The following is a 19616-nucleotide window of genomic DNA, read 5'->3' as shown; positions in this document are numbered from 1 at the left end:
CAGAACTGTTGTCAACTTGGCTTCCTGAGTTGTTTCTAATGTCTGAGCAAACCTTTTCTTCCAGTTTCTGTCGATCTGATTTGCAATCCAAAGGGGTTTGTAGAGTTAACCTAAGGGCATTGAATAGGTTTTGACTAACTCAGTCTCAGTTGGAAATGTGCATGTAATGGGATATTGCTGAGAAACAGCTTCTTGTATTGTACTTTTCTGTGTACAAGTTTTGTTTGAATACTTCCAGTCCTTATTGGACATCACAGCCGTGTCTTTGAAATGTTGACCTAATAAAATGCGGTGCTGGGGATAGAGAGCCAGTGAAATGTTCATAACCTCTCTACCCAACACAGTCCTTTCAAAGAGGGATCAGACTTTCAACTTCAGTTACTTACACAGTGAGAAAGAACCAGCAATTAAAGCTCCTTAAATGCTTGTAGTTGTTAGGTATAGAAATTAAATTATACCAATATGTGTTCTCCACAATGGAGACGGAGGCAGAAAAAGATCATCACATTAATTAGTTTTTTCTTTTGGAAAAAGGACTGGCTTTATTGAGTGTTACAACTGAGACCAGTGCATTCTTGACTGGCTGTAAGATCTCAGACAAGTTATTTCTTTTTGGTTACATTTTTGTTACTTTTATGTGCTCATTTTGTTTTTTGTGCTTAGACTGAAAGCACTTCAGGACATAATCTCACTCTCTCTGCCTTTTGTAATGCCAGGCCTAGCAAAGCTTTGCTTTGCTTTGGGGCCTTTAGACACTGATGAAACATAGATACTTTCAAAGATAATTAACTACACTGACTTTGAATGGAAAGGTATAATCTGGCCTGAGAAAGAGGAATCTTTGCTGCTCTACCCTATCTGCTGATGACACTTCTCTTGGAAAGGAGGAGACTGGAAATTTTTGCAAACATTCTATATGTTCAAGATGCTTTCAGAGTTGCAGCTGAGTCTGAAGGAACTGGAATGTGAGTGGTTAAATTGTGTTTGGCTGAAAATCATATTAGCTCAATACCTGCATGTCTCACTAGCAGCTAAAGCCTAGAAGAGGTTTAGTAAAAATTGAGGAACTCCTTGTCCCACACAGACAGCTCTGATTGCTTATAAAACTTAACCATCAAGAGCCTTGAGGGGCACAGGGCTGCAGTGTGGTAATATTTAGGCTGTAAAACAAACAAATCAAATCAAAATAGGCTTTCCTTTGAAGAATTATATAAATTTTCCATTCATTCTTTTTTTTTCCCTATTATTTTTATCACAACAGCACCTGAAAGTCCAGTCAGCATAAGGAGCACGGCAACATACAAACCCTGCCATAAAATTCTGCTCTTCCTCTGAAGCACAAGTTGGTCTTAGGGCACATTAAGAGGAGCAAATTAAGTTGCTTAAGAGATGTTTGGTCTGACTACATTTTATGACTTTTGCTTCTCCAGAAGTTCTTGTCATGTCAGTTCTACCAGCTGATCTACTTTATTAATTATTTTTTCCAACTTGAGTTTTTTGCAGAGTGAGATTGTGTTCTTTAGTAATTAGATAGAGAAGAGCTGAGATAGCTGGAACTCTGTCAGAGAAGTAGGATTAAGTGTCCAGGGAGTGGAAACTTCTTAACCATGATCAGCAGCAGAAAACACAGCAAATGAACTTGCACTGATTAGATTAAGTCAGCCCTGGTGGCACAGGTGTGGGAAATAAGTGCAGTCAAAAATTCCTTCTCACTGAGTTAGTGCCAGGCCATGATGGGGAGTACCTGCAAAGACAGTTACGGTTGCAATTACTCTGGCCTTTAATTTCTTTGTTTTAAAAGCTAAAGGAAGTCCCCCCTCCCAAATATTTTAATAAACACACTGACTGATTTAATCATAGAAGGGCACATTTAAATATGGGTAGAGTATATACAGTTTGCTTCACCCCACTTCTCCTGTACAAGGCACTTTAAACATAGGAAGTGACACTAATTACTCCACAGACGCAACACCAAAATTGTGGTCTGTGTGTTTTCCCTCAGAAGATTTGTGACTCCCAGAATGTCCTCTGTAATCAGAGAAAATATTTCTGTCATGGGAGTGGTCCAAGTTTAGATACTCTGTTGGTATTGTCATGGTGGACTATTCTAATTTACCTTCTAGTTCAGTAACAAGCATTCCTAGTAATTGCAAGTTTTTGAGAAATAACACTAGGCCACTAGATCTGCTGATCCTCAAGGCAGGTTCACAATTCACTTACCTGCAGTCCATATAGGGGCAGCTAATAATATCTCAAAACCCCAGTAGGGCAGGTGCATCTTTATAGGCTGTTGGATGCCTGTTGGTTGGTTGGGGAATTGTGAACGTGCCCAGTGTTAAGGGCAGTTAATGCTTTCATCCTTGGCAATGTGATTTCACCAGGAGCAGCTAAGAGGAAGTGGCGTGGACAGCAGTACACCTGACATCTTGCCCTTCTGTAGCATGTGGGATTGTCACATGAGACTCACACCTGTGTGTCCTTGCAGTCAACTGATTTTTTTTCTTTCTTCTTTAATATATCATTGCAACTGAAGCTTTCTTATGACTTGTGAAAAAAGGTGGAGGCTTGGTGGTGGGAAATGAAAGTGTGTAATGCAGGCCTACAAAAGCACTTGCTCTCTGGATTTTGGTACTTTTCACACAGCTATTATATAATGACCTACTCTGCTTTGCCAGGGCAGGTAGTTCTGGGTCTGTGTAGATGCACCTTTAGGCAACTCTCTCAGCCAGAGAGTTCAGACAACTTCAAGGTTATGCAGCAGCTGAGGAGGAATTTTCAGGAACAGTTTTGGACTTTAATTTTTAATTGCATCCTTTTTTATTTTTTCAGTTTGGCCCTATGGTGAGATTTGATTAAGACAGTACTAAAGGTTTTTCCACACCAACAATTTCACCTTCAAAGGCATTTGCAGCTGTGACCTCAGATATTGTCCCTATTTCATGTATTTCTCCTCTACTGACAGACGGAGGAATTCATGTTCGCTGTTCATAAATAGGATCATGCCAGAGAACATCCTGACTCTGTGTGCAATCTCTGCCTGCAGTCTGTCTGCTTGATCTGCCAACCCTGAATTTTCAGCTCCCCACCTGATATGAAAAGGGACAGATATTAGTTTTTCTCTGAAATGAACTGCTGAATTAACAACTCTCTCATCTAAGGGCCACAAATGGAAATGAAGGGCTCGTTCCCTGTGCTGTGGTGCTCAGCTCTGAATGATGTGGCAGGCGCTCAGAGCAATGTGTATGATATTCTTAGAAACCATTTTGATGAGGTGCCCTTACATCAGCTGGGAGCAAATGCAGATGAAAGGCTCAACAGATAACAAACCAGAGGAATTTCCTTCAGTCTAAGGTTCATGTCCTCATTCAGAAGTTGGATTTGGGATCTACTTGTCCTGGGTGTCATCAGAGTACATTTTGAAAGCATGCCCACAGCTGTCCAGAAAATCTGAGAGGATTGCTTGCCAGCTCATTTGTCTTTACAGCTTACATCTGGCTTTGATGAGCTGCACATACGTGCATATGATCTTTGTCCAGGTGGACAAATGTCTAGTTTAATGTTTAGCAATAGGTCCTTCCTAGCCTTTCAGTCAAGGGCTTCAATTACATATTAATGGCACAGGTCTTTGTGCAGGTTCAAGAGCAGGAACATTGGGACATACTGGGGTAGGGAATGTTTTGGCTCACCATGTCAGATATAGCTGTTGGCCCCAGTTTGGCAATTACTTCAGTGTCCATGTAATTTTAAGCACATAAGTAATTCCAGACAGTCAGGCTTGTCTTTAAAAGTGCATTGCTGACTGGGGAATTTCTGGCTTCTATAGCTGTTCAAATCTTGGCTCCCAGGAGTCTTCCTCCAAATTTAACAACGTTTCTGCTTTACTCTCTTGTGGTAGAAAACTGGTAGCCTGCTTTGCTCTGTCAGCACAGACAGAAAATCTGCTTTAGCTTCTATCCTGTGAGACTCTGTCATTTATGCATTGGACAGATACCTTAATGGGAATAAAGTTAGGATGGTTTACTTGAGAGGCCATACAATGTGGGTTGCTGAAGCTGAGACTTGTTATTTAGGTTGAATGAAAGTGCAACCCAGAAAACTGGCAGAAATTTTACACACACTTCTACAAAGTTGGGTGCTTGTTCCACAAAGTTTAGAAGTAGGGCAGTACAGGAGCCAGAAGATGTATTGGAAATGGAATTGCTTTTGCACCAGGGTTGGGAGAGAAATGTGTAAGCCTCTTTGAACTGGTACATGAAGCTTTATCAGCTCCATGCTATATGTGAGATAAATATTGTTCATGGCAGTGGGAAGAATATACAGCAGCTTAAATATTAAGGGAGAGGGAGGACTGTTTGGGACATTTGTAAGTAATAATATTTAAATCTAAGGTGCTATTCCTTGTCCTGATTTTTTTTAATGGATCCTTCACTGTATTGCACCATAACGTGTAGAAGTGAAGGAGTTTCTTCTTTCTTTTGGGAAGTGATTTTTTGTGTCTTTTATTTTTTAATTATTATTCTCATGTACTAAGAAATGTCTGCTGGCCATCAGCCATTTCCCCTTTGGCCATGGAAGAATGGGCCTATAATAGGAAGACAGTGCTGCCCTATAGTGTAGTCCTTTTTCTTCCTTTTTAGCCACATCTCTCCCTTGAAGAGCAGAGCCTGTCCAGCCTGACCCAGGTCAAGATGGGAGAGTGGCAAAAGTAGATTTCCCTGGGAAGCCTTTTTTTTCCATTACAGCTAAGTGTGTAACTTCACATCAGAGTTGGTCTAGCTAAATGAGCACCTTGGACACCACCGTCCTCACTACATCCTAGCTGACTTCCTCATCTTCAGCTCTTCCTCCAGCTGGAAAAGCCACAAGTAGCTGGGGGCTTCTGTCAGCTGTACTGACAGAACTACAGTCAGCAAATCCACAGCTGTTCCCAAGTGCACCCCAAATATCTCCAAGCAAAGCAGCAAGAAGTGGGATTCAGTTTATGGCACATTTTCCTGTCTACTGTAGAAGAAATGGGAGCATACAGCTTGGTGGGTTGCATCAGACAGCCCAGGGAGGTTTTGCTCTGTCCTTTCCTCAGCTGTGCTCTTGAGGCTTCTGTTCATACTTCAGAGCAAGGATGATCTGAGGAGAGGTATGTGTAAGGGTCTAGAGCATGTCTGGGACTGTGCTCGTGGGGAGAGGTGGAACTGACAGAGGGGTGATATCAGCACCCTCCAAAGCCTCAGAAGGGATATCATGTTCTTTAGATCCAGAGAGAACCAGCATCTTCCCCAATTGCCTTGTCCCACTGCCAGGGTGAGGCTATTACAAGTACATGGCTGGGTAATAGGAGGAGCTGCAGAAGGGCCCCAGGAGCCCAAGCAGGTGGTACAGCTGGTGATGACAGGCTCAGTCTGTGGGAACAGTATGTGTGCTGGAGATAGCCAGGGAGAACCCATTTTAGCAAGAGCTGGGCAGACTCACAGTCACATGGCTCTGGCTCAGCTGTACAGCCTGAGCTTTAGGAAGCTGAGAGAACCAAGTTTTCAGAATTTGCATATTGCAGCTGAGCGACTCCACTGACTCCATTTCCTGGGGCCAGCGAGTTGTTCTCACAATCCTGTTTCTGCAAGAATCACAAAATGGATGACAAACCCCCCCAAATTTCTAATCTGATAGCGCATTTGGAATTGGTGTGGAAATTGGGCAAAGATTCAGCTTGAGTATTTAATATGAAGTGTTCACTTCTGGCTAATGCTATTTCTGTTACATCCCTCCTTCAGAGCATGATTTAAGAGGACTGTCTGAGAGAAGGGCACTGCAACTTGCTGACTCTGTGTTACCTCCTGCAGCATTTTGAATGCAGCTTAATTCCCCTGTGAAAAGAACTGATACCAACCAATCCCCATGAACTCTTCACACTTGACAGAAACAGAAGTGAAGAGGGTGATCCATAATAATTAGGAAATTGGGATCAAAAGTGGGCAGGCTTAGCCCAATCTGTTTTGCTCAGGGGCAATACTGCAGCTTATAATACACAACTTAATTACTAGAGTACATCCTTTCTGCAAGTGAAGGCAGTTTCCAGAGTGGAAAAGCTGCTATAAATATAGTTCTAAATTCTACTTAAAACTAGGTTAGGAGAGCATAAGCTTGAGTAGTATTTAAAAGAGTAAAAGGAGAATGTCGTGTAGTGTTGTCCTATTTCTGGCATCGCTCCTCAGTGGAAAGGCCATTGTCACCTATCTGCCCTCATATGTCGTTCAGAAACAAGAAATCAAACATGAGATAGAAATGATGGCCCTTAAGATCCCTTTCCAAACAAAAGGAGTTGTCCTATTTAAGGGCAGTGGCAGACATCTTCAGCTCAGGGCTGCAGTTGCTCTGTCAAAGGCAGACTGAGCTATGCTTGTGTGAAGAGTCCTTTTGTGTGTCACAGCTACTGTGTTAATAAAAGTCTAAACTGCAGAAGAAGTTCATCCCCACACTTTTCTGCTTTTCCTCTTGCTTCCTACATGTACCCTACACTCTACAGGCTCTGTTCAGTGGAGCTAAGACTCACAGGATGGAGGTAAATTTAAGATTTAAGGGTTATCTAAAATGTTGTGTAAGAATAGTCTGACAAATGCAGAAGGTATCACATATCTTAGCATTTGTTTTCCTTTGTCTAATACAACCCCCAGTTTCATTGAAGATTAGATGTCAACAGCCATTACACAGCAGGGAGTTAATTACAGAAGTTACTGGGTTATATAATAGTGATTTCCAGATTTCCAGACTCAGTAAGTCATATCTCCTCATGACCAGGATTTTTTCTGGCCTTCTGGCTATATAGTCTATACTAAACTTTTTTTTTCAGGGCAGTGATTGAAATAGTTTTACTGAAGGAATTTTAGCACTGAAGTTTCCTGGTATCTGATGGATTTTCCAGAACAAAACATTAGCAAGAGACTGTTACAGTCTATCATTTTTATATCTGATCCTGCTCTGAGGGTGGTGCTTTCATTACATGGCCATAAAGTAATGGTACTTCTCTGCCTCTAAACTCTCTTGACAAAAAAGTGCTTAAACATTCTATTTCTGGATTTGCTTTTTTTGTCCTTTGTAGGATTGGGGTGAGGGGCATGGAGGGGTGCATTATCAATTATTTTATGTTTTGCCTCACAGAGTGCAGGTCTTCAGCACTTCAACACTTTGAAGTAATTTTCCTTTGTGTGGCAGGTAATTTTTTCTCTGCACTTGTTGGAGTGTGTATTTTCTGCTGTTGTCTGGCATCAATATTTAGCATGTTTGAATAGGACAACCTAAGCACCTAATGTGCTTTTATAAAAATCTGAACTGAGAAAAAGAAAAACAAGTCAAGGTCTCAAAGCTGAATCTCTAAATTAAGCCAGTGATGTTGAATTTGAGCATCACTGTGTCTAATTGTTTAGCTTGTGGTGGCCACAGCATATTCCTTGTCCTTGAGTTAGGCACCTGTAAGTAAATGTGATGCAGAGCTACTCAAGGTGCTTTAGCATGGCCTAATTTAGTTGCTTTTCAGGGTGGTTTATCACACAGAGTGTTTTATACTCACAACAGTAGTGCTTACTTGCATTATGCTGCCTGTGACTGGAGTAAGGCTTTTGCTTTCTGTTGTTCCACTTTATATAAAACAAATCAAGTTGCTCTAGACTAAGAGGGTGGAGCATAGGAATGATTTACTAACTGAAAGGCCTGGACACCCACTTGGGAGGGAGGAGTTGTTGGTTCTCGTTTCTGTCCTGTTTCTAAATTCAATGTAATCCTCAAATACTTTGCTTAATTCTGCCAGAGTGACTGAAATGTGCCCATTTACAAATGCTAGCATGCAGGTCCAGTCAGAAGTAAGAAAGGTAGAGGCAGATTGCTCAGCAGAGCATTTCTGGCACATGTGTCTATGCTGTCATTCTGTGGGCCCTGACTACAACAATATGCACAAGGCACAGTTGGAGGAATTAGGTTCATTGTAAACAAGATTTTGCCCATCTCCTAGAATTTCATGGTTGTTATTTGACTCTGACCATGTTCTGTATTCAACAATGAGATTAGAGGGTGTTTTGTAATTCTGAAAGGCAAAGGTTTTGGAGGACAGATGAGATGATATCATATATCTTTGCCATGACTTTTGACAGTGTTTTGCAGAATTATTTTGCACATGAATTGCACCAGTTCTGTCTCTTTTTCAGGCTGACATTTCAGTGGATATATGTTGAAACTGGCAAGGAAGTCAAGAAGGTGGATCAGAGGGCACAATCTTGTTACATATAATTTTATGAACAAGCACTTTGATTTTTTTACCTTAATGGTGGTGCTTGTGCTCTTCCAGAGACCATTCTTCTTCACTTGGTAGAGAGCAAAATATATACCACAAAATAGTTAAGAGTAGTTGTCACAACCATGACTAAATAGGTTTAGTTCTTGCTCCATAGTGGAGGAAATTTTGAAAAAGAAAATAGTAAAAAATAAAGATATCCCCAAGTGTTTTGACCACTCAGACTATTGGATAGAGAAGGAGAAATACACCTCTGTTCTCCAGTATGTGAAACATGATAAATACATTTGCAAGTGCTTTCTGTATTTAGGCCTGCAGGTGAAAAAAATGCAGGGAATGCCCTGAGAATCTAAGTAGAACTTGGATTATTGAACACTTGTGAAGTATTACAACAAAGCAGGTTTGTATATTCCTGTTCACAAAAACATAGGCCCAGCAATGCTAGGGCAGCAGCTCAAAGGGGATTTTAGGAAGTTGGTAGCAAATGAACATCACTCAAGCTCCTAAATGGAGACCTGGTTTTAGTGATTTAGCCCCAGATGCCTCCCACAGTACTCAAATAATGGTAGGCACAGACACACTGGGAAGCTGCTGTGCTCTGGGTGGGACAACACAAATTCTGTCCCAGCTGTTGCCAAGGACCTGCCATATGACTTTATACTTGCTCATAGTCTATTTCTCCTTCAAAAACAGGAAAACAGGGAGATTTCTGGACCTTTATCATGTTTCCTTCTCTAACTGCTGTATGAGCAGTTTGTCACCCAAAATAAACTGCAAAAACTTGCTTGCCCCAGGGGAGAGAGAGGATTCATTTGAACAGGCATCGTCTGTGGGTGCAGCTGGTGCATTCAAATTCGTCCTGTGCTCAGAATTGAATTGTGTGCTATAAGGGTTTTGCAAGTACTTGTAAACTTGTTTTCATTTTTATGAAAACAGGTTACAGAGGTTTCTTGTTTTAAAACCCATTTCTTGGTTGATCCCTGGGAGAGACTGCAGCAGTTCTGCCCCTGTGCTCATGCTGTTTATCTTTTGCTAAACAGAGGAAAGCAGATTATGGTTTTTAAGAGCTAAGCTTCAGCTTTTCTGCAGGTCTGTGTGAGGGGGAACACGTTGCTTTGGTGCCTTGAGTGCAAAAATGTTTGCTTGGGGGGGTGTGTAAATAAGCTTAATACACTTCCACAGTCACATAGGTGACTATTTTAGTTCAGTTTAAGTTTGCCAAAATAAGACATACCAAGCAGAAGCAAAAGAGGCCATGCAGCCTTTTGTAAAGTTCACTGGTTTAAATTAAGTTACTGCAGCCTTTTTTAAATGCAGGCAAAGGCTGAGGTAAATGCTGTTATCAGCTGGAGAAGGGAGTTGTCAGTATCAGTGTACCTTGCCAGCAGCATGGCTGACTTTATCAAGAAGAGGAGGACTGAGGATTAGAAGGTTCAAAGGAGCTGCACTTCTTCCCACAACTGTTTTCTTTAATTGAGGAGGGGCTAAACTCAGATTGATTTTTGTCCAGATGGACTTGGAATATTGTACTGTGAGAAGCTACACTAAGCAATTAATTGGAAGGTGTTTTTAAGAACTCCCTTCTCAAATTTAGCTCTGAAGTAAGAAGCTCACAGCCTCTCCTGTATTCATTCAGTCCAGGAATGAGTATTACAGATCACAATACTGCTCACTAAAAGCACTTCTCCTGCAGAGCAGCCAGACCATTCTCCTGGTAGTTACCAGTACTCACTACCAGTGTGAAAACAAGTCAGCCTGTGATTCCTAGTGCTGATAGTTCAGCAGGGCTCTTGAGCTGCATTTATGTAGACACTGAAAGAAAGCAGTGACAGACCATGCAGTATTCTTGAGGCTTTCATTTGCCCTGACATAGAAGAATTCCTATTTTTTCAAGGAAGTGTCCTGTGGCATTCCAAACAGCTGTATTGCTGAGCTTTAATTGTCATATATTCTTAAAAATTAAACTTTTACAAACTTCTGTTGCAGTGCTTTTTTTCTTGTTTTTTAACTGATCAGTCTAATTTCTGCCTGCAACCACTGTTAAACACTGTTAATAAAAGAGTGCAATATGTTAGCCAGCAACTTCTCTTTAGCTCAGAGAAAATAATTCAACAGTTCCTTTTCTCAAGTCACTTCATTCTACATTCCCAGAAGTATTTCCATTATATATATTTTTGTATTTATATTCAGTTTAGCATAATAAATACCTCTTTAAGGTGGCTTTTCCATTTTAGAGAGAATACATAATTGGACCATATACTTGCATTATAAAATAACTAGAAAAGACAGTTTGTGTGCATGTAAGGTGTGTCTTTGCTTAACCTTTTCCAGTACAAGATTTGGGGGTTTCGTATCTAGTTTACATTCCCATAATGCATATCCCAAGATTTCCTTAGCATGTGCAAAGGATGACAAATATCAGTACTTCATACAACTATATTTAATAAGTTATTACAGAAAAAAATAAAGTTCAAACTACAAAGTTTAAGCAGTTGTAAGCAATAGCAGCATTGAGCTCCATGTTTAGTCACAGTACTGCAGTTCCATACAAGCATTAGTCCAAGCCAAAAAGGAAGAAGCCTTGTTAGAATTACTAGCAAAAACAATCTAAGAGAACATGTAATAAAAGATACAGTACATTTAAAATTAGTTGAAAAACAAGTACAGAGATCTTAGCTGTGAATGCTCTAAAAGTTATGTCCATTAGTTTGACAGTAAAATTACAAATATCTAATACTTTATACCCCAACAGAACTACATCCAGGAAAGAAAAAAGAGCAAAAATTATCTCTTGTTAGCACCCTGGTTTTCTACTTACTGATGATCTTTTTGTCATGTAAATTTGAGTGTGTCAGACTTATGTGACCAATGTGATTTCTGACCAGCTACCCATTTGGGGTATAGAGTAGTCACTAACATGAATATAAAATACTCCGTGGTATGATAGAACACTATAGCAGCAGAGATTAAGAAGTTTGTCTGTTTAAAAAAAAGAGAGGAAGGAAAAGAAAAAGGGTTTAGCTGACATCATACAAACCAGCATAAAAGCAACTACATACAAGCCAGATTAAACAAAAGAGACATTTCTACAAATCTGTGACTAATCTTTCACTCATACCTTGCAAGTAGAGATGTCACAATACTGAAATATTAACATGGGAGCTTTTCCCAGTTAAGCGCCTTTTTTTTCTTTTTTTTCTTTTTTTTTTTTTTTAACTACTCTAACAGATAGTGAAATCAGCAAAGTTATTTGCTAACTGCATATTTGCAATACAATTTGTTTTAGCCCATGCCTTGCTAGCAGGCTATAAAATACAAGCATGTCAGCAGAAATATAAGCATAAACTTTGTACCACTTAGCAGGAATTTTTTATTCCCTCTTCATTCCTTAATCTCCTTTGTTTGCAATTTGTGTACATTCCAACCAGTAGTACCTAATTTGAGTCTAAATTTTACTTCACTATTTGATCTAGTCTATACATTACTTACAGAACTGAACACACAGAGGATACACAATAGACCAACTCTGGGCACATTTCTTCCCACAAGTCACGGACGAGCCACTCTAACACTCGAGCAGAAGTTAAGTCTAAAAGGTCATCAGCAACTTGTGGAAGCGAGAGTTTTGTCTAGAGAAAGTCATTGTATGCCCTGTTTACGCAACACCAGTTTTAGTCTGGATTGTTTCAGGTGCCAGAACAGAGTCACTGGCTTCAGGAAGGGGTTTCTTCTGGCTGCATAGGGAAACAAAGGTGATGGAAATGGAGGTGAAAAGCGTTTTGATACTGGCCCTTGGTATTGCCAATACAAAAGAAAAAAGGACAAAGACACAAGAGAGGCAGAGAAGAACGGAGAAGGACAAAGAAGCTGAACAGATGTTCAGACGTGGTGGCAATATGAGTTACTGCATTGCTACCAGGGGATGGACAGAGAGTGTTTTGCATTAACTTGGCAGCTGCCACCCAGGTGGGGTGGCTGGGTTAGGAAATGCTGTGGGCACCGACAGTCTGCTCCACGCTGCCACTGAGAAACACACGCAGACAGGACTCGTGCAGGAAAGGGGCAATTTTGGTAAATAAATAACACGGTGGCAAAATACAATGAAGAATATATATTTTAGGAGGTTCACTCTAAGGCTATTGAAAAGAGAGTTTATTGAGTTAATGACAAGAAAAGTAATGAAGAGTTATGCTGAATGGGCAGGGTCAAAAACCCATTGTTCAATAGATTTAGTTCCTTATAACGGCAATAGTATTTCATCGAGACTGGTGGTGTATAAATCTAGACAGCGAACTGGTACTGTGACATCCCTATTATCTCCCTAAATCATTTTGATAAAGGAAAAGGCTTTTCAAAATATCACGTTTTTTCTGCTTCATTCTGTCATTTTATTGCCCAATTCTTAGTTACAATTTTCCAATCACTTTACATAACCAACCATTTTCATCATTGCCACACTATTGTAAACCACATCAGCAAGTTAATACATAAAGCTTTGCATTTCAAAAAACTAGACACTTTAGTAACAATATTACAAAGATTTTAGCTTCAAAAATAACTGAAAATGAAAAAAATAAACTTTTAAAGAATCAGCATCATAAAATTAATTTATTCCAAGTAAAAATACAAAATAATATTAATGACATTGACCAGATATGAAAGTCTCTCCCAGAAACAACTATATTAATGGTTGAGAAAGCACTCCTTAAAGAAAATACGAAATAAAAATGAAAAATATGTAAATATGTTTAATTTTTTTCTTAGCAAAAAATCTTTCTAAAAATAACAATGAAAATTTGTCTCAGTACAAAGGCTACATTACTATTGAAAAAATACCAGCATGAAGAAAAGGTACATATTTGACAGTAGAAAAATGATTTTAGTGAATCACAATGTCTAAAGTCTGCAATGAAAATAAATCTGCAATAAAGATTTATGCCTTTTTTCTTTTCATTTTTCTTTTTTTTTATACAAACAGTACAAACAGTATTGCACATAACAACAAATAGTCGAGGTTAGGTTAGCCTTCAAAAAAATCGACTAGTTCAAGTCTCACATCAGAAAAGGCCACAATAGGACCTGTTGTACCCAGGGGCTTCTTAGTCAAGTTGCAGTTCAGAACTCCATATTTTAAAAAATAACTTTTTTTGAAGGACCCTCTTTTAATATAACATATTAACAACTCAGGGGCACATTCATTTACAAAACAAAAGGGAGCATGTCATAATTTAATAAACTAAAAAAAGTTCTCTTTAAAAAAATACAAACAGAAGAACTCTCACAATTCTGGTCAGTCGTGCATAATCACACTTGATTATAAATATACAAATTAAGGGAAAATATTTTTTCACCTTCTATTCACAACTTTCAGCACCAAATGGAGTTTGTGTTTACACCTGTTCTTTATGATGATTTTGCTTCAGATTTATCCAACATTATGCTATATTGTACATTTTCCAGCTTCTCTCGCTCTCGCTCTCTTTCTCTCTGGGAGTATTTTTCTACATGAAAGAGGGGTATTTCTTCAAAAAGGTTTACTTCTTTCACATAATTAGGTAGACTTCTGTAGGTTAGCTATGATCTTTAATATTACAGTTATAAAGCTCTAACTTCTTCATTTTCAAAAAAACTCAAATAAGCATGAAAAAAATAAAGTTACCCATCTGTTAAATCATTTTTCTTGCAGAATTAAATTAATATATATTTTTCTGAATAAACTTACTTAGAAAATATCATTTTCTTTCCTATATTTCAAAATTGAGGTATTGCAAAAGATCATGTCAGTCAGAAAGCATGCCTTTTTCTTTAAAAAAAATCATCAGCCAACTGTTGAAAACTGTCTAGATACAAAAAGTAGTGCATAACAAAATGTCTTGTACAGATGAAAAAAAACAGAAAAGACACCTGGGCTGGGAAAAGCAATATCACAAAACTGCCCAGAAGTAACTTCAAAAGGGATAATTAGAATAAGCATTTTAAACCAGTAAAAAACTATTTTTTCTTTTTTTTTTTCTCCAAAAACAGAAAAAATCCTTTCAAAGCCAATACTTGCAACTAAACATCGGGAAAACCAACTTACTAAATTAGACACAAAGAAGGACATCACAACAAACAAAACCCAGAACATTTAAATCTACTATGCGGTGTCATATCCAGTCAGATTGTCCCCAGAACTGCAAAAACAAAGGAGGAAAAAGAAAAAAAAAATAGTGTACACATTCTCACAATCATTAGTATACCAAGTGTGTTTATATTTATATGCTATCTGCAGCCCCATAGTTCATGCTAAAAAAATGTCCACTGTGTTAGCAGGTCTTAATTGTATTCAAGCTTCACAGGATACATCCAGGGATTAGAGAGATAACGCCACATCCACAGAGCAGACATCTCATGTTACTTTAATATGCAGACATTTCTTTAGCACCACTTTGTTTCCTAACTTCCTTAAATGTGCCTAGGTTAGTATTTGACAGACTATCTAATCGGTAGTGTATGTACGCCAGCATGAGCTCTTTGGTTTTCTGGACAAGGTCTGCAGCTACGTAAATGATGCAAGCATTAGGAAAGAGATTGTAACTAAGAGCTCATTTCTGTTTATGTACCTGTTATGAACTGTCAAAAATGTGTTAATGTCAGATACAGAGGCTTTAACAGTTAAGTTTGATCACAGTACTAGACATAATCACTTTACTATATAAAATAAATTGCACGATATATAACAGAGCACCGCAAAGTACTTCATCTACCATCCACAATTTTTTTTTAAGAATATCCTACAGCTAGTTTTTATATTTGTTGTAATATAGGTCATTCTGTAATGGGCTGAACCTAATTTCAGAAGCATTACATTTACTGAGGCATGCCTTCCTCCAGTCAGTAATCAATTTTTTTTTGTTACTGAGCATTTTGTAGCCTACGTAGATTCATAATTTGTGCATTGTGGGCAGGTTTTATATTAGACATATATAAAATTTATTGCATGCAGCAACCTGATTAAGTAAACATGCAGTCAAAAAATATTGACCTTCCTTGGAAGCTTTTCTGTATGCTATACTGATCTCCTTTCAGCAGCCATCACTATTTTAATCACATATTCATTTTTAATTGATACCCTAGCCTGAATAGAGTATTATGGTATTAGTAATACCATTTTAATAGCAGCAAAAGCTATTGCAGCATACATTTACATAACACTAAAAGACCTAACAGAACAAAACAAAAAAAACCCCAACAAAACAGAACAAACAAACAAAAAAAAACCCCTCAGCAAAATAAAAGAAAAAAGTCTGATCCAGCTTATGAGGTATCATCCTTACAAGTCAAAATCGAGAGCAACTAAAGGCTTATTTTCTTTAAGGGTTATTACTATTCTAAATGACCCAAACTAATGATTGCTGAATATCTGTTTAAGTTTTTGCTACATCTGCCACCTACTCGTGAATATTACCTTTGGTAAGTCATCTGCTAGGGGCAAGTCTAAATTTCTGAAAATAAGTGCATGCTCCATTTTAAAAATAAAAATAATTATAATTACAATAAAAAAATCTTCATCACATACGCATCAGCCCATGAAGACTGATGAGAATGGCAGTCTACATAATGTCACTAGTGACAAGTCTTGTGTAGGAAATTAAGGTACCAAGCAGATGTTTGTGTGAATCAAAGTGCAAAATCAGTACAGTTACACTCTGCCGGTTTGTATTATACTGGACACTGAGTTCAGTAATGTGACTGTAAATAATAATAATAGTAATAAAAGACCCATATCTTCATTAAAGTCGAGGACGAATGCACAGATTTCCAGAACACTAAGCCCTGAGGCAGCGCTCTCTTTTCACTCAATTTTATTTACTCCAGTACTTCTTGCTGGCTGCAGCCGGGGTTCAGCTCCAGCGGAACGGGACGTGGCGGGGCCGGTCACCTCCCTCCTTTACCAGTGGTTTGTGGAACTCCCGCCCAGCACGAGAGTGTATGCTGGCCCAGCAGTATTCACAGTAATACTGCAAGCAGGTAACGTTGGCACAAAAGAATGGAGCAAATTTCCCACCACAGCGAGTGCCCTGGCATTCGTCACACATCTGATCATCCAGCACATATGGCTTCACTTCCACCTGCACCAGGGACAAGAAAACAACTGTAAGAATGTTTCATAGTTTTGCTAAGCAACAACACAAACCCCAATATTTTAATTCTTTCTGGCTCTAGTGAAGGGTTTCAGCTGATGCAGGATTAATCCAAGAGGCTGGTAGTTCGATTTTCATACCATGCGCTTTACCTGTCAGAAAATCTCAAGGAAGAAGGGTGTGCTTTTGTAACTATTCAACATTCCTTGGAAAAGTTGGGTCTGGGAAAGTACTAAGATGGAAGTACAGTAAAAATCTCCAAGGATTTTCCACTGAGAAAGCTCCAGGAATCGGAATAGAGTAACAAGAGGGGCAGGCCATGAGAGCAGCATTTAGGAAGAAAACTTATAACAAACAAAAGTATATTTCTAAACTTCAGAGGTCTAGTGAGTTTCAGAGGCTTTTTTTCCTCAGAATATTTTTTTGGTCTCTTTATTTTTTCATGATTTGCAAAATGCAGGACCAGACTAATAAGAGATTCAAATTAAACAAAATTAAATGCACTTGTATCAAATACTCTCAATTTTGTGGGCAAAATCACTGTCTAAAGATTTTTCGCTCTTGAGGTGCAATAAAACTTCATTTTAGTTTCAACTACGGCCTTGCCATCAATTACAATCTGGAGAGCTGCTGACTTCAGTCCTACACTCATTTGTAAACAACTTAGGGCTGGAATGCCTTTTGTTCTTAAAGCATTTGTGCCAAACACAGCAGGGCTGATGCATGATTAGGCACTTGCAAGAATGCTATTACAGACCTTGAATATGTTCCTATGAATTGTGCCTACACATTTAAATTGAGTGTTCATTCATCACAGGGAAATCATGAGTTCATGCATGTCTAATTCTTATGGCTCTCTGATGCTATTTATAAAGTGGTTTAACTGCACTAGAAAAGATAGAAAATATTGAAGTATACATTTATTATAAATAATTTTGCTGTCACTGTGCAACTGCTAGTTCAGCACAATTTGTATATTGTGAGGAAAACCTGAGTCTAGTAACAATATTTAAATACACAGAGATTTAAAGAAACATAGAATGAGATGTTAAGCTGAAAGACAAGAAACACTCTCCAAAAAAGCTTTATGCTGAATTTACTTCAGCTTATCCTGATCACACTTCAATAAATGTTACTCCTTTGAGGTAAAGTTTCTATAGAGAGTTGTATTTCTTGCTAAGGAACAGCTTGGGCTGCCAATCTATTTTTTTTAATTACACCCTGCTACTAGTATTGCAGGGAACAAGTCTGAGTAACTGCCATTTTGCATATCAAATGCCGTATCACTAAAATTAGAAGCATCATGTAAAATAAAACAGCGCTGTCTCAAATGAAATTGGAAGAAAGCAGGTCCAATGTCCAGCACAGCTCTAGATCCCCACCTACTCAAATTTCCCAAGCATGAATTGTGAAGGTCTCAAAGAGAGTCTCTTTCTGTCTCTCTCTCTCATCTTTTCTTGCATTGGTTACTAGTGAAATAATTTTAAAAAGTCGGCTGGGTAGTTCAGAGATTGAATCTATTAGAATAAAATATAAGGACTCATTAAGAGACTTCATACTTCTTCAAACTCACGCATAAATCTATTTTTAAAATAGAAAAAAGATAACTAAATTAACTTAAATTATCAGTCCACCAAATGAAAAAAAGGAATAGACTGATGAAAAAAATTACTAGCTAGTGCCCTTTTGTGGCTTTAGCCTAAAGCTTAGAAAGTACCCTCTAGTAAGCATGGCTAATATATAAATCTCAAAGGGTTCAATGTGTGATTAAGACTCCAAAAGTAATCTTCTCAATCTCTCTGTTAGACTTTTCAGAATCTAACGGACAAGAAATGTTTAGGAATAGCCTTGTATGGTGTGTAAAGCACCATACACAAATTGCTTGAGAACTTATAACTCCATGACCTCCTCGAAACTGACAAAAAGTACAATTCAGATTTGTAAAGACAAAGTCAAAATAGTTTGAACTTTGCAGCTGTGCAGATTTATAAGCATACTGCACATAATAGACACACCTAGTACCTGTTAAACTGACTTCTGAAGAAACCATTTACACTGGATTAAGGAAAAACAAGCCATCCCTATCAGAAAAATACATAGCAGCAGTCCATGTCATGTGTCCTTTTGAATAATTCTAAATGCAGAGCCCTCAAAGCATGGGTGTTGTTTGTATGTGTAATCAAGAGGTGAAGACAGAAGGTCTAAAGGAAAAAAAAAAATTTTTTGGAAACTAAGTAATGCTTTCTTTTAATGTGTTCAAGTAAAATTTCAGTGAATACTGTAACTTCACTCCATATTTGAAAAGCCCTTTAGGGATTTCATATGGACTGAAAAAAAGAATCTCATTTCTCACCCTTCTGCCTATCAAGCATCTCTTGGCATTTGGTTTTAGTTAAATAATTCTGAAGACTTTTGAGGTCAGCATTGCCTATTTTAATTGCAATAAACCTGTGCTTTAAGGACCTCAACTCTAGACCTACACTACTGACAGAAAATGGCCTAATAATAGCAAAAGTGTAAGAAGCTACACAAGTAGTCACTAAACTAAAAGTCACTGATGCACAATGAGCAAACATCTAAAGGAGGAGGAAGAAGCTGGGAAATGCTATGGAATTTGACTTACGGAATTCAAAAGAGAACAAGGACAAATAAGCTTACACTCAACTATTTTCTGAGTTTAGCACTAAACAGCTATTTAAGATGTTTAAAGTACTTTTTCACTCTGCTTCAGACGCTTAAATAAGCTTTTAAAAATACGCTGATGTCATTTGAACCTAATGTTCTCCAACACAATTCTAATAAAGATTTTTTAAATACCTGTACAGTCTGGTAACCCCCATTGTGCTCCATGCAGTTTTACTTACCCGTTTATCAATGTCATTGTGTTGGAGCTGGACAAAGCGAGCACTGATAGCAGCAATATAGCTCTGCTGGTTGGAGAAAGCCACTCTGCCAGCACCTTTTGGGTACTTCAGCTCTGGGTCTGTATCAATGCCAGCATAGCAGACACCTCCATATAAACGGTCCATAATCATTGCCAATTCAACTGCAAGAAGTCAATTGTTAAATATAATAGATTTAACATAAATCATGGTGTTGCATTTGGATTGTTGCATTTAAAAAAGCACCATTTGCCTTATCAGATGTGTCTTCCAAAGTCTAAAATTCCAGAGTGAAACACAGATTCAGTCAACTTTACATGAATTATAGTAAAATAT

General features: G+C 38.3%; 1 protein-coding gene across 7 annotated transcripts in view; it reads right to left on the bottom strand.

Annotated features, from left to right (window-relative positions):
- Positions 1–10697: 10697 nt before the first annotated feature.
- CPEB3 (cytoplasmic polyadenylation element binding protein 3) overlaps positions 10698–19616 on the bottom strand; it is an 80345-nt gene continuing 71426 nt past the window's right edge. For all 7 annotated transcript variants that reach the window (XM_066554226.1, XM_066554227.1, XM_066554229.1 and 4 more), the window contains 2 exons: positions 19263–19444; positions 10698–16386 (listed from right to left, as the gene is read on the bottom strand). In XM_066554226.1, coding sequence (XP_066410323.1) covers positions 16159–16386; positions 19263–19444 — 410 coding nt within the window. In that variant the 3' untranslated portion in view covers positions 10698–16158. The remainder of the gene's footprint in view (positions 16387–19262; positions 19445–19616) is intronic.

Source organism: Molothrus aeneus, chromosome 8 (genome assembly GCF_037042795.1).
Source record: "Molothrus aeneus isolate 106 chromosome 8, BPBGC_Maene_1.0, whole genome shotgun sequence".
Taxonomy (NCBI): Eukaryota; Metazoa; Chordata; class Aves; order Passeriformes; family Icteridae; genus Molothrus; species Molothrus aeneus.
This window is presented reverse-complemented; position numbering and strand designations above follow the sequence as displayed.